At 39.0% G+C, this 23,867-nt stretch overlaps 1 protein-coding gene across 6 annotated transcripts in view; it reads left to right on the plus strand.

The window, feature by feature from the left end:
- The window catches only part of Kiaa0825 (KIAA0825 ortholog), a 393,509-nt gene extending 371,294 nt beyond the window's left edge, over positions 1 to 22,215 (plus strand). For all 6 annotated transcript variants that reach the window (XM_076927051.1, XM_076927050.1, XM_076927055.1 and 3 more), the window contains one exon: positions 21,853 to 22,215. In XM_076927051.1, the coding sequence (XP_076783166.1) occupies positions 21,853 to 22,009 (157 nt within the window). In that variant the 3' untranslated portion in view covers positions 22,010 to 22,215. The remainder of the gene's footprint in view (positions 1 to 21,852) is intronic.
- The last annotated feature ends 1,652 nt before the right edge of the window (positions 22,216 to 23,867 follow it).

Raw genomic sequence — 23,867 nt, forward strand, 5'->3', positions numbered from 1 at the left:
TGCAGCAAGTCCCAGAAATAATGAGTCTGTTCATATTGTATGAAGCATCATAAAGCTGAGAAGTAAAGAAAAAGATTCAAACTCAGGACTTTTTGACGGTCAAGTGTTTGGTCCACTGGGTCATTAATGTGCTATATTCCCAAAGTACCCCCCTTTATCATTCATCTTTTACTTGGTGTTAAGGAAGAACCTGTCTGTAAGAGGCTTATTACACTTTTTTTTGATGATTCTGAATTGTTAGGGAAGGTCCTCTTGAGTATATATTGTTGTGCACCAGTGAAAGGGTTTGCAGAAGTGTTGTTATTAATGACTGAATTTTCAATGAAGTTATTAAATGTCAATAGGCATTGTCATTCCTAGTGCATACTCTTAGACTAAGAAAGGTTTTAACATAAAAGAATTTTAATAAATTTTATTTGAAAAATTTTTAGCTGCCTATAATTAAATTATATTTCCTATGTTTGAACCTAAATTTCAGGGGATGGCAAATAGGTTAGGGGACCTTGAATAACAAATGATAAGCAATTTTATTTACTAAATATCTCACTACCTTGATTTTTTTCAACTTTTGTTTTTGCTTTTCTGTTTTGGGGACACAGTGTCATATATAACCTAGGATGGATTTGAACTTGCTTATGACCCATACTGGCCTCAAATTCAGGACTTTCCTACCTCAGCCTCCCAAGGATTAGGAATAGGTACATGCTACAGTGTCCTGCTTCTTAGTTGGTTTTCTTACATTGTGATGCCAAGTCAACCTTAAATTTACATGGTTAAATTTTGTTCAGAGACAGAGCATAGATTTACTATATATGAGGCCCTGGACTTCATCTTCTAATGAGTATTCACCTTCCAGCACACACACACACACACACACACACACACACATGCACACACACATGCACACACACATGCACACACACATGCACACACACACACACACGCACACACATGCACACACACACACGCACACATGCACACACACACGCACACACACACACACACATGCACACACATAAACATGCACACACACACATGCACACACACACAAACATGCACATATGCATGCACACACGCACATACTATATGTGTACATATAAGAAGGTATGTATCTATCTATTGGCTGTTACATTTAAAGTGTGAATTTAAATTAGGAGGAAGTCTCAGAAGAGGGAAATGAGAGCAGTCTTCAGGCTGCAGCAGTTGGACGATAGCTCTCTAAGTAGCAAGGCCTTTTTTAATGATAGCAAGTAATTGTGTTAAATTATTCTCTTGGGGGCTTAAGATATGGTGATGTTGTACTTGGCTTTCTCTGATACTAAAAACTTAAGAACATTCCGTTAGAATTGTTTGTTTATACTCATGGCAAAGATAAAACATTATTAGGCATAATCACACCTTAAGTTGTGATGGCAGATGTTGACATGACTATGCGCATTTGAAGAGAAAACATAGTTATGGAGAGAGAGGTGGAAATAATGAGACAAGAGTGTGACAGAAATAATCTAGTCTCTGGAAAATGATAGAATTTTAGAGTACGAAAAGTAATTGGGGAGATAATTGGGAACATTAACTATATAGCCAGTGTCTAATTAAATTGACAGGTTTTGTTTGGGGGAAAATGCAACCACGTGAATTGGGCCACTGGTTAGTGCCCACACCTCTGTTACTGCCCACACCTCTGCAATAAGCATGCTACTGTAACATACCTCACAGAGAAGGCTGGAATCACAGCATAGCTTTCGAGCTTTGCGGAGCAAGACTAATTTTGCTTTACCTGTCAAAATAAATACTACCCTGATGATGTGTTCATCCACAATATGGTAATGAACTAGAAAGAGGACATGTAGGGTGATAGCTGTGGGAGTTAGTCAGTTCTAAGAAAGGAAGGAAAATGTTTATATGTTAAGAATTGTAATGTGTAGACTGGGCTCATGCTGCCTTCATATTATGACACTCATTCAACTAAAGGATAAATCAAAAGGGATGGACCCATAGGTTGGTAATTGGACGTAGTGAGGGGGAAATCACTGAATAAATGAGCAGGGGCAGACTTTTACAAAAAAAGGATTACAGTTTTCAGATGTTGTTCACCTCTTAAAGCTGGAGAAGATTGATGGGTTTTCTAGCAATACTTGCAACTGAAATAGTATCACGTACATTTTCAGCCAGTACTCAAACAAGTTCCATATTCTATACAAATAGGGGAAATGCAATTCATAATTGACAAGGTATGAATTTTTTATACTCTGAGCCATAAGGCTGCCACATCAACAAATGTAATTCCTTAGCAAATATGTCTTATGTTTATATTTATGAAATGTACACAATTGACACAGAACCCAAAAGGGAATAAGTAAGCATTTTAAATATACTCTGATTTGCAAACTCCATTCCAGGAAACATTTATTAAATTAGAAACAAAGAATGCAAGCAGAATGTTCTGGATTTCAATTGACCTTAAGCCTGATCTTCCTTTCATGGATTTTTACCAAAGCTAGGTTTCCCATTGGCTGAGGTGTTAACCTTCGCTGTTTTGTTTATTGTCTTTGTTTAACACATGATGAGGTGCTCTCAAAGTAAAAGTGATAAATTATTCAAACTTTAAGGCTGGTAATGAAAACCAGCCAGCTGTGGTGGTTTCGGGCAAGTTTGTGAGCGTGTTCGGGAACCTGCTCTGAGGCCTGCTCCCTTCCCCAACCCCACACCTCCGTGTGTGGTTGTATTTTGCAGAGACATTTGCAGCGTTACCTTCAGCCTACCATTCTAGAGCCTTCCTGCTCCCCACACAAATGATGAATCCTGGTTTCCCTCTTAATGACCCCTTTGTAATTTTTGCACACCAAGAAGTCATGCCAAGTTCACTTCTAGAGTAGGCCATAGAAGGCAGTGCATGGTTTCTGAACTGAGACAGCAATGTTGGAATCCTAAGCTGTTGTAGAAAACAATACTGAGACCTAACAACTGCCATTCTATGAGGAAGCCCAAGCCTCGTGACAAAACCAACTATGAGTGCTCCTGAGGATCATGTCACCTGAAGACCCTTCAGACATGTGATATCACCCACAGCTATGTCATTCCTATTATTACGATTTCACTGGATTTACTGTGCAATAATTAGACCTGGAACACTAAGACAAGTGTTAAGCCAAGATCACGAGAAGCTGGTAAAGCATCACCCTTTCCCTATGGTATTTGCTCTGGGAACTAAGGAGTATTACACCAAAATGGTTGCTGGCTTTTGTGTGTATTTAATGTTTTTATCGGTAGAACGATATTTTCCTTATGTTACTTTATCATTGAATTTTAGTATTATACATAATAACTATATCAAAAACGAGGAGCAGTAGTACAGTGGAACAACTCTTATATTGCCAAACACAAAACAAATTCCTAACTCAGCTTGCTGTTCATAATGATCTTTAAACATTACATATTACCTTCCATATTTGGAGGTAAAAACACTGACACCCAGGCAAGTTTAAGTTACTTAGTAAAAGGTAATGAAGTAAGTCATCTGGGAGTTTCACACGCCTCTAAAGCTTTGTGCATTTTCATCAAGCATCATTGCATTTGAGTAATGAAAAGCAGAGGAATAGGTCCATTGAGGTTAAAGACCAAAAGGATTGACAAATCACGATAGGCTTTAGAAGTAATCATTTATCTTATTTTTGTACATATCCTTATATCCTCTTGCCCAGACATTCCTTACCTATTCTGTTTGGAGATGGCAAGTCAGTATTAACCAAATAAATGACTACGTTACTACACTTGACTGGAGTGATAAATGCTGCTTCATGGTGTGTTAGTAGACTTACAAGAATTGTCTTCAGGCACCCTCCAAACAACCAACTATTCTGCTTTTTTGAAATCTCTCTCTGGTGTACCTTCTAGATATTTTGGAAAAACCAGTTGACCATAAGCAGATCAATGTACCATGGTACCTACAACCACATAGATATAATGAACATGAGAAAAAAAATAAAGGGTCTTAGGTTCAAGTCAAATTAACCTGTGAGCTGTGTAAGTACAATTATCAGAAAATTTGATTCTACAAAATGAAGGAGAATGCAGTAATGCAAGTTTTTCTTCTACTCTTAATATACTTCAATTCTATAATCAATTCCATCTATTTTAATATATATTTTTCTCTTAGCTTTGTAACAAAATGTTTTTCTAATGTGTGAGAGTCTTACATCACCATCTTCCTCCCGACAAGAGCCTCAGTATTAATATAGATTGAGGCACATGATCATTTGTCTTTGATCTAAGTAGACTATGGTGACATGAGGATTCTTCTGCTTTGTCTCCTTACATGCATGTGTTCATTCCTCTTATTTACACTGGCATCTGTCTCATAACCTCAACCTGAAGGAACAAGAAGGAGTGCAAAAAGAAGACCAGAATAACAAACCTAGTAAATGCATATTTTATAAAATACCTACATCCTACATGGTTCCAGGCTTATTTGTAGGTCTAGGTGCTTGCTGTTTATTTGTGTGTGTGTGTGTGTGTGTGTGTGTGTGTGTGTGTGTGTGTGTGTGTGTGTGTGTGTGTGTGTTTGAGACAGGGTCTCATGATATAACCAAGACTGGCCTTTATCTAGTCATATTAATATTGGTTTTTCTTTGGAGGAAAAATAAACTGTGCTGACATTTTTTTTTTTTGAATATACGCCTTTCATTCAACTAACATTTAGTGGGCACTTATTGCATGCCAAACTATGTTCCAGGATACTGTGGGGAACATGATAAATTAGATCTTCATCCCCAAAGAATTTACATCTAAATGCATCTCAAAGTTATGCCAAGAAAATTCAGAGGCATTTTCTTTGCTTTTAAAAGTTCACAGTCAGGGCCTCTGATCTTCAGAAGCACTTTGTACGTGGTGGGACCTCAGCAGCCACACTGGCTGGGAATCAGGTCAAGGCCTTACTCAGCTCTTAGCAGAAAGGGTATGATAAGACATTCGTCTTGTAACAGATGGGAACCAACACAGAAATCCATGAGTGGATGAAGTACAGAGAGTGAGAGACCTTGAATCTCTCAGTTCCATTCAAGGCTCAGGCACCTTTGTGGAGGAGGAGGCAGAATGATCGTAAGAGTCAGCAGGGATGAAAGACACCAAGGAAACAGTATTGGCCAGATACAATGGGACTGATATGCATGAACCCACAAATACTGTAGTAGCATCCAGAAGACCTACACAGGTTTGAGCTAGACAGGGTCCCAGAACTGAAGTGAACACCAGCTTCCACCCCAAAGCAAGAAACTATGTTCAATTGATATCTGTTGGCAAGGGAAAACTGCATCCCTCCAGTACATTCTTGCTAGGTATGTCTTCCACACTTCCGAGCAAGCCCAGTGCCCAGGAGAACTAGACTAACACAAAATGAACTCAGCTGTATTTCTGTAGATTTTCCCTCTCATTGTTTGACATCTTTGCTTTATTGGTCTTTTGCTTATTTTGATTTATGTTTTGGTAGGCTTTTTGTGTTTCTTGGAGTTTTTATTTTTAGTTTTTTGTTGTTTTGATTTTGGTTGGTTGGTTTAAAGAAAGAGCATAAAGTTGGGTAGGTAGGGAGATTAGGAAGGTCTGGGAATAATCTGAGGAGAAAACATGATCAAAATATACTGTATGATAAAAATTTAAACCAAAGTCACTTGGATTGGCTTTGGCTTGGTGTAACAGTTTCAGTTTTATAAATTTTAGACAATTTCAAGCAAACCCTGAGTCACAGCTCTATTTCAGCTTCTTTTGAAAAACATCAAACTGTTAATTGCAGTGACTAGGTTTGGCTGATGGATAATTTTTAGATTATAAATACATATTACTTTCCTCCTTGATGAAAAGGGATTGCTATTTTATCATATTACACTGAAAATACTACTATTTTTCATAGGTTAAGAACCATTTAATATAATAGTTTAACGTATGATGCCACATCCAGTGTATGTCCAGGGATGGACTTGACTGGGGCTGTCAAGGGAATGAAGAAATGACAGACAGTAGACGCACAGAAAGTCAGTGAGCAGGTAAACCAAGCTCTCTGATGGAAAAGTCACAGCACCCAGAAGCTCAGCATATTTACTATATAGAGCTGAACAAGGAGGCTGGGTTGTGGTGAACAGCTGAACTAGGAGGCAGTGTTATTAATACAGATAAATACCAATAAACAAGGAAGCAGCTAAGTCGAAGGGTCGGGTTGGCTAATCCCTGTAGGAGCAGTCTCTGGGGGAGTAATCTTCCAGATGTAACTATCCAGAGGAAGAAAGCTATGGTAGGCATTTCTACACCATATCAACACTGCACTCAGTCCCAGCAGAAGGCTTTGTATCCCACTGAGTCTAAGGCTGGAAGATCCTCTGCATGGCCGCCTCATCTCAGCAGGACACATCCACTCAGGACTTTGCTCCCTCACAGCTCCCTACAATCCCCTCGGTATGAAACACACACACACACACACACACACACACACACACACACACTTCTAAAAATTCCAGAAATACCAAGCTTAAACCATTTTATGTCTTCTTTGATACAGTACATCATCCAAACCTGTGGGGGGAAGAAGAGTGTTATGGTTAAGGGAAGATAAAGTAAAAGTCAATCTACCTTACCATTAAATAATGGCCAGGAAGTGTGACCTTGGCTTTCTGTGTAAACTGTTACAATTCTTAAAAGTCCAGCATTGGAAACAAAGTCTCTGTGGAGATGTTGAAGATTTACTATTAACAGAAAAGTTCAGACCCCATTACCACTGACAGCTATGCTCCCATTTGCATTATTCTTAAGCCATAACTATTTAAAACGTTGCACTTAGCATCCTTACTTGTCCCATTTGTTAGCATATAACTCTCCTATTAAATATATAGAACAAATCATATTAATTAAAATAAATTGCTTGGGCAGTTGAGCTGTGCTGCAGATGTCTCCAAAGGCTATAAATTCAAATTAATTAAAGACTGCTCATCCCTGGGCTTGGAAAAGATTCCTTTTAGTGCATTAATAGTAAGGAAATCAACAACCTTGCAAAAGAAAATTCAGTTCTTAAAGAAGTAGCTAGATAAATGGATTTATATGTGTGTAGCAGGTTAACATAATCATGTGACAACGTCTTGTCTGAGGCAAACAAATCACCTCACTGTGGCAAGTGTAGATAGTCCTTTGTACTGAATGTGGATTTTAGTTGAGATAAGTATGTTTTTACAAATTGTATGCATGTATATCTAATACATTTACTTCTGTGTTTATACATGTGCATATGTAGAGTTCCAGAAGATATATAGTTTCCATGTTAACAGATCTTTCATAAGATAAACAAGTAATCTTTGTCTTCTGGATATTAAAACATTCAGTTAGATGAAAATAATGTGAAGCATTAGATAGCCCACTCTGGTTAGACTGGGAAATGCCTGTGTGTTACAACATCCAAAAACAAAGATGAGATGATCGCTTATAATATTCTGTAAATGGTTCATGTCCTTTGAATTTCATGTAACTCTTCATAATATTAAAAAGTCCCCTTAAACTAACACATCCTAAGAAACTTGTTGATTATCAATTTATAAGGATCTCAGGTACGGTGGCCTTGTGAGACCAGCCATTGCTTTGTAGTGAACTGAAGGCAGCCTGGAGTTACACAGAGAGGTGCTATCACAAACAAAAGCCACCTCCAACCATTTATCACAGTGAAATACGTTTTTCCACTCACATTCCTAAAAGCCCAAGCTAAAAGTAATGATTGAGAATTCATAGGATCCTTATAATTTGACTGTTACAAATTCAAAATGAAGTTCCGAAGAAAATACAATTTTAAAGTATTTTAAATTACAGCCTATAAGGACATTTTAACTGTTGTTTTTGTGATAATAAGGCGTATCCATAAGTCAACTGTCTCCACATTACATAAAGAGATTATTTATTCTCTGTTTCTAACGAAATGAAGACTGAAAAGTCTGGAAGATGCTTTCAGAAACTTGGGTTTTAAAGCATTAGGCAAATGTGATTGCAGATTTTCTTCATCTGGAGAGAATATTAGACATAATTAGGACATATTAGATCTTACCTTTGGAGCACGTGTTATTAAAGGCTATGTCTAAGACAAGAAACTAATCTGATCTTCTATGTGGGGGGATGACAGGAATACTAAAGCAAGCTGTTGGTTCACATGCGTAGCATGCAGTCTCAAAACCACATAAAACCAGTGCACACTGGAATTCCAGCCCTGAGGAGGTGGAGGCAGGGGGATGAGTTTAACATATCCTATAATGAATTGGGTCAGAGGAGCTATCATTTAAATTCAAGCAGATCATTCTGTTTAAGAGTAATTTTCCCAAGCATAGAAAATCTTTATACCTGCATGTCCCCTCCCTGAAGCTTATCCTTTGAGTCTCAGGATTCTGCAGAGTAACTTTCTGAGAACAGTATCAAACACTCTCACTTTCCAATGTCCCTATCATTTAATAATGACTTCACTACTCAAAAAACTCAGAATGCTTTCTAAATGTAGGTGCTTTTCCAAAGTGAAAAGAAAGCCATGAATGATTCCCTAGAGCGACTTCAGACTACTTCATGAGTCAAGGAAGAAACACCTGAATTATGCCTTCCTCGTAGACAATTACTAAGATGAAGGCTAAGGAAATGGCACCAGAGCCTTTTATTGCCACTGACATTTCATACCTACATTGAAATACTGTGGGAAATTGTTATGAGATTTTGAGGGTGGATCTGAGATAATTATTCAGCATCGCCCAGATGATATAGATCGTCAGTCTGTGTAAGCAACGTTAGGACAGCCCTGCTGACTTTAGCACCTACCACAGTATTCTGGACTCAGCATGTGCTCCATGAATGTTTTCTCAGTGGATGGATAAATTAATTATGTGCACTAAGACTTTCTTAAAAACAGGACTCCTTGTGACTTATTTTAAATAGACCTATATGTGACGGGTTATATTTAGAAAACCCGCTGCTCCGTAGGGCTCTGCTAGCTATCTGGGCTGCCTGCCCTGTCCCAGACTAGAAGCGCCAGAGGTCAAGAGCAGCAGCCAGAGACCAAGAGTACCTCACAAGACGTCACTGGCCGGCTGGTTCCACCGGTCAGTTCCATAGAGACCATGGCCCAAAGCATAGGTTTTGGACCAACCCTGTCACTCACATGGTTCTCTGCTAAGCCCCAGGCAATACCTGACATGCTTATGGTTCTCGGTACAGTGAAGAATCTTAATGCTTAAAGATTATTCAAATGATTTATATAATTGGAGATGCTCAGTTAACAAGATGCCCACACAATTAAAGTTGTTACCCAATACCTAACCTTTAGATATAAATTGTTACTCAGGACTTCTCTCAACCGATTCGTCCTCCTCCATGGTTGCCAATCTCCTCCTTCCTCTCCTCCTCTTCCTTCTCCTCACCCTTCACTCTGCCTACCTTTCACACAGCCCAATCACCGAGCTTTATTACAAATGTAGTGGAAAAATATCCCGCTACACCCATAAACCAAGATCACTCAGCCATAAGCCCTATGTCTAAAGCCCAATAAAACAGCTAACTTATAAAGCCTCTTTATTTCTGTCTATTCAGAAGAATATACTAACGACACTTTATGTTTTTACCATTACCCCTCATTGAAACAGATGTGAATTTTTTTTTATTTTTTGATGATTTGTAAATGAATGTATTCTGGTAGAATATATGAGTTAAATATTTTAACAATTTATTTATTTCAATTTTATGTTTATGAGTGTTTTGGTTCTTTTTTTTGATGTCTGTTCACCACATGCATGCAGCGTCCTCATAGGCCAGAAGAGGGCATCAGATCTCCTGGAACTAGAGTTACAGTTACCTTCCATGTGGTACTGGGAGTTCAACCAGGCTCTGCTGGAGGAACAGCACATGCTCTGAACTGCTGCACTATCTTTTTTTTTTTTTTTTTTTTTTTTTGGTTTTTCGAAACAGGGTTTCTCTGTGTAGCCCTGGCTGTCCTGGAACTCACTCTGTAGACCAGGCTGGCCTCGAACTCAGAAATCCACCTGCCTCTGCCTCCCAAGTGCTGGGATTAAAGGCCTGCGCCACCACAGCCCGGCATTGCTGCACTATCTTTCCAGCCCCAATAACTTAAACATTGTCCACAGATAAAGATATTTTGCATTGGTAAAAAATGCTACTTGAGTGTCAAATAAAATAATTAAATGTCTTTCTTAAAAGATTTAATAAGTGTGAGCATTCATGAAAGTGTTAGGTTGTTGTACATATAGGTCTGTTGTTGGGTTAAATTGTGAGTCCTGTGTCTGCCCCCACAAGGAGTTAGGGATGTGGCACAGAGAGGCAGAGGTGCAGGAGTTTGACTGTGTTCACTCCACACTGGCACAGGGTAGATGTCGGGCTATGTGATGCTGGGAGACTCCACTCCAGGGGTGAGGGAACACAGTGTGAGGTCCTGCGGGGGCAGAGCTCTTGGCTTCGGGGGTCCCTGGGCCAAAAGGTGGCTGGAAACCAGTTGGTTCTTGGGACCCTGGGCTCTTAGGCACCACTGAGAGGCCATGAAAGGGTTGAGACGGAAGTGGGCACTTATGGGCTAGATGGACCTGCAGCCGAACGGGGCAGGGGAGGATGAACTCCGGCTGTGTCCCGTGGGGATGAGTCATTGAGACCAAGAACCCTCATCCCCGCAGGATGAGCTCTGCATATGCAGCGTGCTTGGGTTGCTGGGCCTCCATGGCTGAGAGCATAGAGAGGTTGTCAGCCGGAGATTAGATGGCTTGGTAGTTGAAAACCTTCTCCACGGTTCTCTGTGGCGGGTCCCAAGGAAGAGAAATATATTCTATGGTTTTAAAATGTTTGTTATGGCAGGAAGATGAAAACTATACCCTGGTGTTTTCAGGGTGGACCTGAGGTTAAATACCTTTTGCAAGGAGAAGGGGCTGGGAAGGACTGTAGTCATGCCCACCCTCTACCTCTGGAGAGGCTAAGGGACGTTGTCCTATGTGACTGAAATGTGCATGATGGATGGAGGTCTTCGACCTAGTCTCAGGAGCCTAGAGTCTGGGAGCATGGCGAAATGCATGTTGTCCCTTGCAGGGAAACCTGCGGGGTCTCTGGCCATCTTCAGCCAGATGCCATACTGTCCTTTCATGGTCCTACGTGTGTGTGTGTGTGTGTGTGTGTGTGTGTGTGTACATGTGCATGCATGTAAATGTGAGGATACAAATATCTATGGACAAGCAGAGGCCAGAAAAGGCTGTCTGGTCCTCTGTAACCCAGGTTTAAGGTGCTTGTGGACAGCCAGCATGTTATGTGATTATTAGGTTCTGACGTTCCATGATCGTGATTGCATAAAAACTCTTCACCATTGAGCCATCTCTCTACAGCCCCAACTGCCTTTTCTGTATAGGCATGATTTCATTTTTAGGAGGATGTGGATATGCCCAATAAAAAAAGAAATTTTCAGGATGATGTGTGGTATAGAAACAAAGAAAAAAAAAGATGTATTTCAAACACTGGCATTTTATTCTCTGTATAATTAATTAGTAATACCTATTTGAGACAGTAAGTGCTACCTGTTGTGTTACTAGAACATAAGGCTATTTCAGTCCATCTAAGCATAACACCATAACATCTGCATTTCTGACAGATAACAACCAGCAGCTACTGTGAGTTTAAAGTGTGAAGAGTGTAGTGTCTGGAACACTGTGTTATGGGAAATATGCTCTCTGAGACAGCCTAGTTTAGGCAGTGGAAGACATCATGGTAGAACACAGGAGCAGTTTGTTTGTTTGTTTGCCTGCCTGCTTGCTTGCTTCAGAGAAGAAATAACATAATCTGGCTCCTATTTTAGAAAACTGAATCCATGAGCAATTTCTCTGCATTATGGATAGCCAAGTAATAGTTCTCCCTTGTGAGCATTAAAAAGCATAACCAAATATTCTCTGAATTTGTTTCAGGATTGGATAATTAGGATGGACTGCATGAAAGGTGGGCTGTGGACATAGTCTGAGGAAGAATGAGCTGGTTTGGGGTTTATGGGAAAGAATATCATGTGCATAGAAAGAAAAGTAAGGCACAAAACCACAGAAAACGTAAGACAGGAGCAAGACGGATGGCAGGGGCAATGAGGACAGCAGTTCTCTCCTTGAGAAAAGGCAGCAGAGCCCAAACAGAATTATGACTGGACTAGAGCATGAGACTTCCAATCCCCTAGTCAGAGTGGTCTCTGAGGCTTCAGTGCCTTTGGTTATGAAATTGAGACATAAGCAGCTCTTACGACACAAACTCCTGAACTAGGGATGAGGTGTGAGAATGTCTTCAGAGTGTGTTGTGCTGTCATGGGAGCTGACATGTAAACCAAACTGGGAGAGGAGATGTAAAGTGTTTTCTGGTGTGCAAACCCTGAGTGCTTAGTGAGGTCATGGACAATTGCTAGCTCACACAAATGTCTTTATATAAATACTATCAATAGACTTAATGTAAGAATAAAAATGATTATCAAGAAACTGAATGTAGAGAACTTAGGGTAAGGTTGAAGAACAGTCTGTTACATCTCAGGGTGCAAATGAACTACAGACAAAGAGAAAGTGTGGCAACATTTTCTTGAGGGACTGAAAAAGCTCATGTGCACAAAACCTTGACAAAAAGAAAACAGGGACTTGCTATGGTAACAAGAGAAGCATAAAAAGGTGGCTGTTTCCCCTAGAGGAATAAAATCCAATATGAGTTTGCCATTCATTGCTCAGTCACCAACTGAACTGGTAGGACAATTTCAAATCATTAATTGAGCCAGATGGTTAATGTTTTTAATGGCACAATGAACTAATAAATAACTGTAAAACACTTTGTAAATAGAAAGAGTCACATAAATGTTTAATAATCACATAAAGTTTGGAGGCTTATTTCAAGTTACATTTTTATATTCAAGTGTTTTATTGATATCCTAGAGAAATGCCAATAATATGATCAGATGCGTTATTATAACTGTTTCTAAAAATACAACAAAGAGACAATGGCAAAACAGAACAATTTCAGCCAGAATGGGCAGAGAAGAGTGGCTCAATATGCAGTGTTCCATCACAGAAGGCAGGAAGGACAGATGACAGGTAGTTGTGTACAACAGCACTGGAGGAGACGACTGCCCTCCATGGGTACCTCCTTTGCTTATGCATTTGATAGAGAATTTTTCAGACAAAGCAATGTGAAAGACATGAACTGGAGGGAGGATGAAGGGCTCTGAAACTCAAGTAGTAGAATAAAATAATACATTTTATGAAGCACTTGGCATCCACAGCTCACCTACTCTCTGTGACGCTTGAATGAATACTGACAGCATTGCCTATTTTAAAACTGAAAACACCTGACTCACAGAAAGATTAAAATACTTGTCAAGTATCACGTTTAGAAAGAAATAGAATCAGCTTCAATCCCAAACAGCATGGTTTCAGTGTCTTCTATGAGGAATCTGGGATAAACTGTATACGCTAATGCAATGAAACAGAATCTGGAATAAATAATATACACTAAGTCAATGAAGCAGCTGCACTGCTTCTCCCTACTCCCTCCAGACATGGCTGGCCAGTGTCACCACAGCCATTTCTGGACCACAGTAGCAGCAGCTCTGCCATGGATCTACTTGACCAATGCCAGCAGACACTTCCGTTTAGAATCACTTGTTCCAAGAGGAAAGTAAGACCCATCACAGTCATATTTGCTATGACTTGCAACCAAAACTAATATGCCATAGAGGCCTGAAGACAACAAAAAATTATGTCACATACTGAGTGCTTGACAGGAACAGGGCATTATTTTGTTTTATTTTAATTTTACAATCACTGAACTTCTGTGAATTCCCATTTTTAATAGGATGTTTTATTTATTTACAATTTAGGTGCCATCCCCTTTCCCCATTTTCCTCCCCAGAAACCACCTATCCCATACTCTCTCATCCTTTTTGCTTTTATACCATTTTAATTACAGGCAAGATATTAAGGTCAGTTTTAGGTTGAGGAACTAGCAATACAACAGATGCAAATAGTCAAAGAACAAGCAAGGCAATAAAGAAAATTCGGTGAATACTCTGCCATGATCACTGTTTTTTAAGGGCTTATCAAAATATCTGAGGCAACTTCCCTGTCCTAGTCCAAAGTCATTTTCATGTCTGAAGTCTACTTCCTTGTTCTAGCCTAAGATTTAGATTCCTGCCTGAAATTATTTCTTTGTTCTAGCCTAATATTTAGATTATTGCCTGAAATTACTTCTTTGTTCTAGCCTAATGTCAGATTCCTGCTTGAAGCCCACTTCCTTGTCCTTGACCAATGCCATATTCCTTCTAAGCAGCCCATTTCCTTGTCCTTGGCCCATGTCAGATTTTTGCCAAGCAGCCCCAAAGGCTCTATGCCTCTCCCCCTTTTTTATTTCATAAACAAGACTGAGCCTGTCTTAGGTGGTTCTGCCATGAATGCCTTCCTTACCTGTCATAGAATATGCATTATCAAAAGCAATGCACTTCAGTCTTAGGTTGGTAAGGCCCTGTGCAAAATATTACCCATTCTTGGCTCGCCAGCCTGTTAATTGAATAACTATGTCTGGGGGACAATTTTCAGTTTCAATCCATGTACTTTGGAGGCCATCATGTTGATCTTGTTAAAGACAAGCTTTAACACAATGAGCAGGAGTAAAAGTATTCCCAGGACCAAAAAAAAAAAAATAAAACTAAAACAGATAGATAGATAGATAGATAGATAGATAGATAGATAGATAGATAGACAGACAGACAGACACCATATATACATATGCCATTCTTGAAGCTTGACAAAAATAAAATTCTAACCTCAGGCCATGGGTAATTTTATCAGCAGAATCTGTTGCATCAACGCTCAGCAGAGCAGCATTGTTTAAATTCATAAGGCCACTATGCAAAGTTAAAACATCCAGAGAGGTGTTAGAATTATGCCAAATACACTGCAAGTGTCTTTAAACTTTTTTCTAATTATGACTACCACTGTAAATTTTAGAACTAACACAAATCCAATGGTATTTGGCATGACACTCAAGATGGCTCCTTACTCTTAAACTCTGAACCTCCTTCCAATAATTTGAATAGGATAAAGAGCATCAATCCATTGTTCCAAATACCTATCTAAATCGTCTTGTATATATATTCAAGACATTAGTAACATTTTTTACTAAATGATTAACAAAAGTAGCTGTCTTAACTTCTTGTATAAAAGCAATTGAAAAAGTAGTGGTGCTAGCAATTAATGTAATTAAAGCTGTTATACAAGCAATAATCAAGCCTACTACCCTCTTGCTTCCCCATGATCACTTAAATGGTTAGCTGCGAGCATCTGCCTCTGTATATGTCAGGCTCTGGCAGAGCCTCTCAGGAGACACCTATATCAGGCTTCCTGGAATCCACAACAGTGTCTGCATTTGTTGACTGCATATGAGATGGATCCCCAGGTAGGGCAGTCTCCAGATGGCCCCTCCTTCAGTCTGTTCCACACTTTGTCTTCATATTTGCTCCTGTGAGTATTTTGTTACTTTTTCTAAGAAAGACTGAAGTGCCCACACTTTGTTCTTTCCTCTTTGTAAGCTTCATGTGGTCTTTGAGTTATATCTTGGATATTGTGAGCTTTTGGGATAATATTCACTTATCAGTGAATGCAGACCATGTGTGTTCTTTTGTGACTGGGTCACCTCACTCAGGATGATAATTTTAAGTTCCATCCATTTGCCTAAGAACTTCTCGAATTCGTTGTTTTTAATAGCTGAGTAGTACTCCATTGTGTAAAAGTACCACGTTTTTTGTATCCATTCCTCTGATGAAGGACATTTGGGTTCTTTCTAGCTTCTGGCTATTATAAATAAGGCTGCTATGAACACAATGGAGTATGTGTCCTTGTTATATGTTGGAACATCTTCTGGGTATATGCCCAGCAGTGGTATAGCTGGGTCCTCAGGTAATTCTATGTACAATTTTCTGAGGAACTGTCAGACTAATTTCTAGAGTGGTTGTACAACCTTACAATCCCACCAACAATGGAGGAGTGTTCCTCTTTCTACACACCCTCGCCAGTATCTGCTGTCACCTGAGTTTTTGATCTTACCCATTCTGACTAGTGTGAGATGGAATCTCGGGTTGTTTTAATTTGTATTTCCCTGATGACTAAGGATGATGAACATTTCTTTAGGTGCTTCTCAACCATTAGATATTCCTCAGTTGAAAATTCTGTACCTTATTTCTAATAGGGATATTTGATTGTCTTGAGTCTAATTTCTTATGTTCTTTTTATATTTTGGATATTAGCCCTCTATCAGATATAGGATTGGTAAAGATCTTTTCCCAATCTATTGGCTGCTATTTTGTCCTATTGACAGTGTCCTTTGCTTTACAGAAGCTTTCAATTTTATGAGGTCTCATTTGTCACTTTTTGATCTTAGAGCATAAGCCATTGGTGTCTGGTTCAGGAACTTTCCCCCTGTGCCCATGTGTTCAAGGCTCTTACCCACTTTCTTTTCTTTAGTTTTAGTAAACTATTTATGTGGAGGTCCTTTATCCACTTGGACTTCAGTTTTGTACAAGGAGATAAGAATGGATCGATTTGCATTCTTCTACATGCTTACCTCCAGTTGAACCTGCCCCATTTGTTAAAAATGCTGTCTTTTTTTCCACTGAATGGTTTTAGCTCCTATGTCAAAGATCAAATGACCATAAATATGTGGGTTGACTTCTGGTTCTTCAATTCTATTCCATTGATCTTCCTGCCTATCTCTGTACCAATACCATGCAGTTTTCATAACTATTGCTCTGTAGTACAGCTTGAGGTCAGGGATGGTGTATATTTTCTAGTTCTTTCCATTTGCCTAATTTTATATCCAGCCACTTTGCTGAAGTTGTTTATCATGTTTAGTAGTTTTCTGGTAGAAGTTTTGGAGTTACCTAAATATACTATCATATCATCTGCAAATAGGGGTATTTTGACTTCTTCCTTATCAATTTGTATTCCTTTGACCTCATTTTGTTGTCTAATTATTCTAGCTAGAACTATCAAGTAAATTCTCATTTTATAGATAGAAAATTAGCCCATACTAGTCTGCCTTGCCTGAATTCACAGAGGTTATAAAGGATTTAAATCCAGGCTTCCCCCTGCCTCCTCCACTCTCTTCAGCAAACAGCATTCTGAGGAGTAAGACACTTAAAGCCTTTTTAACTAAAGTAAGAAATTTGATAGGGATCCTTTCGGTGTTACTACTCTGATCACTCTTCAACATGGATAGATCTTCTAGAACAAATGCTTCTCACTGGAGTGCAATGAAGACTTTGGGAAGAAATAGCTCCATTGTGTATGATTACTATGTATGAAAGTCATTTTCCATTTTGTTCCCTGGGTCCCACTGGAAACACTAAACACCACACCAGGAAAAAAGCACCCTACACATTTCCCAGCATTTTTCCTAGATACAATAGTCTTTTCACAACAGAGACTGGCAAAATTTATTTGTGGAAAAATTCCAAATGGAAACTATTCCAAATGGATATGGCATTTTGGTGGTCTCTGTCATAGCTACTAACCCATGTGTTGTGTCACAGAGAACACAGATAAAAGCACATATAGCTGCACTTCACCCAAACTCCTCTGTCACTATTCTACAGATAAAACACTAAGACTGAGGGGTTCAAAAACTCCTGAGAGGGTTGAACTAACAAGCAGTAGGTTTCAAGTCAAGTCAAAGTCAGAGTTATTTCAGGGCTTAGGCTCATATTTGGGACATGATTGATTTCCAAAACTTTAGCTCTTTTTTTCCTGGCAAGAAGGCTGATTATGTCTCAGAACTTCTTACAGTCCAGACTATGGTCGTCTTCATTTGTCTGGGGTTGGTTGCTAATTCCTACCTAAAGGCCCTACAGGATCTACATCTTTGATAACATGATGAGCTGGCATTGCCGTTGACCTTTATCACAGTTAACCATGTACCCCAAGAATGGCACTCCCAGTTGGCTCTGACACATGGTCTTCCACGAAGTTTTCACCCAATATAAGATTCCACAAAATCAGTCACCTGAACAGGTATTCACTGATGTGTAACTTTTATTTGCCATGCCTTAAGTATCCATAGGAACCACACGCCTACTATTGCCTATTAAAGCAAAAAGGAATAGAAATTGCTGAGCCTGTGGTCTGACACATTCAGGAGCCATAAGCAATGGCTCATTTCAGGATAGTGAGTGGCAAGCAGACAGTGCTGCTGGCCCTGCTGTAACTATATAAGTGAAGGGGGATTATGAGAAGGCTTAGAACACCTAAGTCAGTCAGATTAGAGTTGATACCCGGGTTGTGACTACTGACACTGTAGAATATCTCAGTAAAAGCTAGAAAAATTAGACAACAAAATGAGGTCAAAGGAATACAAATTTAGAGTCCCCACTTTATTAGATAGAAAAAGACTCATAGTCAAACATGGTCAAGCTTCTCTACCCACTCATCCCCAGGAGACATGTGGATGGAAGTTCTTTCAAAAGGTAGAGGTACTTAGCATATAGATCAGTGGAACTTTTACGAATTCTACTGTTCATCCATGTATTAGATATAGCAGAAAGGGGGCAATGGTCAATTTCTTAAACCATAGTGGGCATGTAGGGGATTTAGTATAAGAGGCAGGCTAGCAAGTCAGGATAAACAAAAAAATATAGTCACCATGTATTTACTACGAAGCTTTTCAGTGAGTATTAGAATACATGGTTCTGATAACTTCTGATTTCTGTTGGGAAGTGCTTTTATCCCAGATATTTACTATATTAGGAGAAACTACAAATAAAGATTTTGAACAAATTGCACATTGGTATTTGACAAATTGGTAGATTAGTTTCTCTCATAGTAATTCTTTTGACAAAATGATTTGGTTTCTCATTGTATTAGCAGTTAGAGACAAACCTCTTAGCAGTTTATGAGTATAAAGTGTAGCATGCTTGTGACAGAGATTTCGAGTATCTATTGCTTTTATTTAACAAGAATAAAATAATTACAAAATGTAATCTATTGCCTTTTAATATTTGTTATTATTTCTTATCCTCACATAAAATTATTTCTCCTTTATAAACCAAAGCAGATATAAGAGGGATGTAGTAGGTAAATAATTTTGTCTAATGTCATTAATTGCTAACAGCTCAATTATACTGTGAAGTGCTGTAATTGTCATGAAGTTTAAGAATCCTTATCATGGATTCTATTACATATATAATTCACTTAAATTACATTAATTATACAGATTTTTAACGAAGAAGAGAGACTACTTTTAATCTTCACAAGTAGAGACAATGATCAAAATATTTATGTGTAGAATATATATTTTGCTCTGCTGACATTCTTAAAATAATTTATCTGCTTAGGCAGTATTAGCACTTTTAAATACTGGGGGACTGGAGGAGAACAGACATGTTTGAATTGCACATAGAAATATATGATGCTTAGTTCTATTTAATATCTAAATTTATGAAGTATTTAAGCTTTTTTGTTTGTACTTGGAATGAAACCCTAGTTCTTACATACACTAGGCAAATGGTCAGTGATTAGGCTAAACCCAGGTATGTTCTTATTGGATGCGTGTGTGTGTGTGTGTGTGTGTGTGTGTGTGTGTGGTGTCACATGATATGTGTGGAGGTCAGAGAATAATCTGTGGGGCTCAGTTCATTCATTCTACCATGTATGTCCTAAGGATTGAACTCAGGTTGTCAGGCTTGGTGGGAAATGCCTTGATTCACTGAGCCGTCTCATTTCCCCAGGCCCCAGCTATTTTGAAGATTAATTGCTGGTATCTATAAAGTTGTCTTAAGGTCATAGACATGCTTGTTACATCTCTCAGCCAAATTTCTAGTAATTTTAACTTGGTGTGTCTCAGTGCATTGTCATCCATAAAATTAAAATGCTAACATTTGGAGAACTGAAAGAAGATTGTGTAATGTTCTTAAACCAACCTAGAGGTAGTGCTATATAACTTTTTCATTATCTGTCCATTGTGGAGTTCAATATAATAGACATAATAATAACACCCAATGCACCTTTACGCACTAGGTAGTTGACATGTTTTAGCATTAAAATTCCAAGGAAGACATGGTGGTGCACACATGCAATCCCAACACTGAGGAAGGTGGGGCAGGAGGATCAAGGATTCTAAATCAAGAGGCATGGAGACTACATGCTCTTGTAGAGTACCCAGGTTCAATTCCCCACACTCACACAGTGTAACTCACACACTCACAGGGCCTCTGATACCATCTTCTGTCTTCTACAGAGACCAGGCATACATGTGGCAAACGGAAATGCATGCATGAGAAACACCTATACAATAAAAATAAAGATATAATTTTTAAAAACAAAGTCAAAACCTACCTGAGCTGCATAGCAAGTTCCAGGCCAGCTTGGGATACCTAACAAGATGCTGTCTCAAAGCATTTAATAAATAAAACAAACAAAATAAAACTAAACTTCCATTAAAGTAGCCCAAAGTAGCCATGTGTGATAAATTATAAACTCTCCAAATAATTTTAGGAGTATTTGCTCAAATGATATGACTTTTGAACAGCATGATAGAGAAAATCATTTTCATTTTTCAAGTTATTTTATGTTTTTTATAAAAAGTGATCTAATTTCCAACCATGAGGGATCAGGTGGAGAGCTTAAGGAGGCCTCAAATATGGGCGTTTTTAAATTCATCTGTGATTGGGACATAGACAGTGAGGAAAAGCCCAGGTATCTGGTGAGGAAGGAATGTAAATGGCCTTGGAGGAATGTAGAGACACTACATTCCAAATGTAGTGTCTCTAAAGCTACCCTATCCATCTAAGCTTTGCCTTCCTCTGACATATTAACAACTGCTCATGGCTGGCCAGAGTGCGGAAGTTCTCATTTCATCAGGAAACCCAAAGTGTCTATGGAGAACACATCTATGCTTTCTTAGTACTTTTCTGACAGAGCCAGAAAGCTACACTCTACATTCGTGAGCTGTGTGTAGCTCTGTGTTATCTAGAGGCTCTGGTTCTGAAAGCACAGAGAGCTTTGGGATGACAATCAGCAAGGAACCTTTACCATGAGGACTACCAGTGAGTGAGCCTTTGACCACAGGTCTTTTAGAATATGTCAGCACTAGGTTCGGCATCCCCTTTAAAATACTAAGGCGGTTCAACAAATGGTAGAAAAACCTAAAGAAGAAAGAAGAATGGAAATAGGTAACAGATTTCTTCCCTGTTGGAATTCTAGGTGCAGTGTAGCCCCAGCAAGTTTGGGAGCTGCCGTTTCTCAGTATTCAAGGAAAGAAGCAGTAAGGATGAACAGGATTACATTTACATCACAGGGTCATGTATTTATATAGAACTAGATTGTAGAAACTTGCTAGTCTTTGCTTGTGTTCTTGAGGCTTATCTTGATTATTCCCCAATCTGATTGTGTGTCTAGGGAGAGGTTGCTGTGCCTTCGGGAATGTCAGTTCAGTTGATGTGTTCTTACTGGAAACCTCTGTATAGCCTATAGCCCTTTACACCATCTGCAGTGCAATAAATGTAGTATATGCATTTTTATCTGAAAAACACAGAAACTACATTTGACACATACTTTAAAATTTTAACACTCAGTTGCACACTCAAGTATGGCTTTATTTTTCTTTCCCATTCTCCCCCCAAACCAATGAATGCTTGCTCAAGAGGTAAGCAGAACGGAATAGACTCAGAAAACTTCAATAAACCAGTGACTTTATATCCAGGCTATATATGAAAATGAGTATTGGTTAAATGCTGTGTGTGTGTGTGTGTTATTATTGGTTAAAAGTTATAAAAAATACTGATTTTATTTTTTTTTCTTTTAGGTGGGAAATAAGGAAAGATGAAACACTGGAAGAGAAAGAAAAGATGATGGTTGAACATTTAAAACAGATGTGTACTGTACAGGACTCTTCCACAGCAGACAACACAGACGAACAGTACTCTGCAGAAAAACAGCAACAGCTTTATTTCAGGAAATAGTCTCATACAATGAAGGCTTTTCGCCATCCTCAGGAGGAGCCTCACACGGGCCGTAGATGCACCCGTTAGTCTCTGCACTGAAAGGATCGCAGGAATGGAGAATAAGAGGCTCCACATTTCTTATTTTAAAAATAAGTTCCAATTGTTTCTTTAACAATCTTTCTCCTTGTATGATAAAGCTGCTGCCATCTCGTGTTCCCTTTGAAGTATGTGGGTTTTTTTTTTTCTTTCAGTACTGAAGTATCTATGACAACAGGCAAAATGTTTGGAAGTATTTCCCTACAGATTTCCTATACAATATTTGGATGTGGAGTTGATTGGAGCCCCCCTGGAAGTCATCTGAAAACTACAACTTAATTTTGTATCTGTAGCCCAGATCTGGATCGTAATTGCCTGTAATACTCATGATGGAGCCGGTCCTCACTCACCTTATAACCTTTTCTTCATCCAGTCTAAATCATAACACTAGAAAACACTGTCTAGCACTGTTAGTGTCAGTCACATGCCTGCTTGTGTTGGTTGTTGCCGTCCTCCTAAATCTTACTCCATTCATATGCTTCCACATTCTGGGCCAAGTGGCTCTAATTCAGGCAGCTCCTGGCATCCTTTGGCTCAACCAAAAAACGTGGTATTTTTTTTTTCGAACCAAAAATCATCTTTCTTTTGAAACTACATTCAAAAGTTATCCTTCTCTACCCTTCATTACCTACAATGTTTGTTGATTTTATTATTTCCGCTGTGTATGTGCCCAGACACACACACGAGAGAGAGAGAGAGAGAGAGAGAGAGAGAGAGAGAGAGAGAGAGAGAGGATGTAATGTGTTCTCTATTACCCTGTCTGCCAAGTACAATTATATGTATTTAGTAATATGTCCTTCCTATCAGTGCCTGATATTAGATTATAAAGAACACCAAATATAATATGAGGTTTTCCTTTATGAATCTACATGTAGTGCTATAGGATCATTCAGTGTGTGAGCAGTTACTAACATAGCTGATAAAAGGAGCTACCATTGAAAGAACTGTTGACAAAGCACTTTGAGGACAAATGGGAGAAGCCTCATTGTGAATCATAGACCATCTGGCATCAAACATAATGTCTTCTGATGGTCTCATGAACTTAATAAGCCGTGTGTGCTCCCATGTTCTTTGATCTTTATGAAATATTTGTAGCTATACTATTTCCTATAGAAAGTATTTACATATGTTTCAAAGGGTGAGTTTGGATGCAAAGGAAACTACTCTAAAAGTCTTGGGTTTTTCCTTTTTATATTAATTAATTATTTTATTTATTTACATCCCAAATGTTGCCCCATCTCCTAGTCCTCCCTCACAGAGTTCTTACATCCATGCCCCATTCCCCTCACCTCTGAGAGTGTACCATCCAAGGACAATCCCCATCTGGTGCATCAAATCTCTACAGAACCAGTTAGCTGTATCCTCTCCCACTGAGGCCATACAAGGCAGCCCTCTGCTACATGTGTGCTAGGAAGCTAGGGCAAGCCTCAGTATGCTTTTTGGTTGGTGGCTCTTTGAGCTCACAGGGGTCCAAGTTAGTTGACACTGTTGGTCTTCCTATGGGGCTGCCATCTCCTTCAGTTCCTTTAATCTTTCCCTAACTCTTCCACAGAAGTCCCAGACCTCCATCCAATGCTTGAGTGTGAGTATCTGCATCTGTCTCAGTCAGTTGCTGGTAGAGCCTTGCAGAAACCAGCCATGCTGGGCTCCTGTTTGCAAATACAATACAGCCTCAGTAATAGAGTCAGGGTTTAGTGCCTGCCTTATAGGGTGGACCCCTTCATTCTCTGATCCATTTTTGCCCATGAATTTCTTTTAGGAGCAATTTTGGGTTAAAAGT

The sequence above is a fragment of the Arvicanthis niloticus genome, chromosome 29 (genome assembly GCF_011762505.2).
Source record: "Arvicanthis niloticus isolate mArvNil1 chromosome 29, mArvNil1.pat.X, whole genome shotgun sequence".
Classification (NCBI taxonomy): Eukaryota; Metazoa; Chordata; class Mammalia; order Rodentia; family Muridae; genus Arvicanthis; species Arvicanthis niloticus.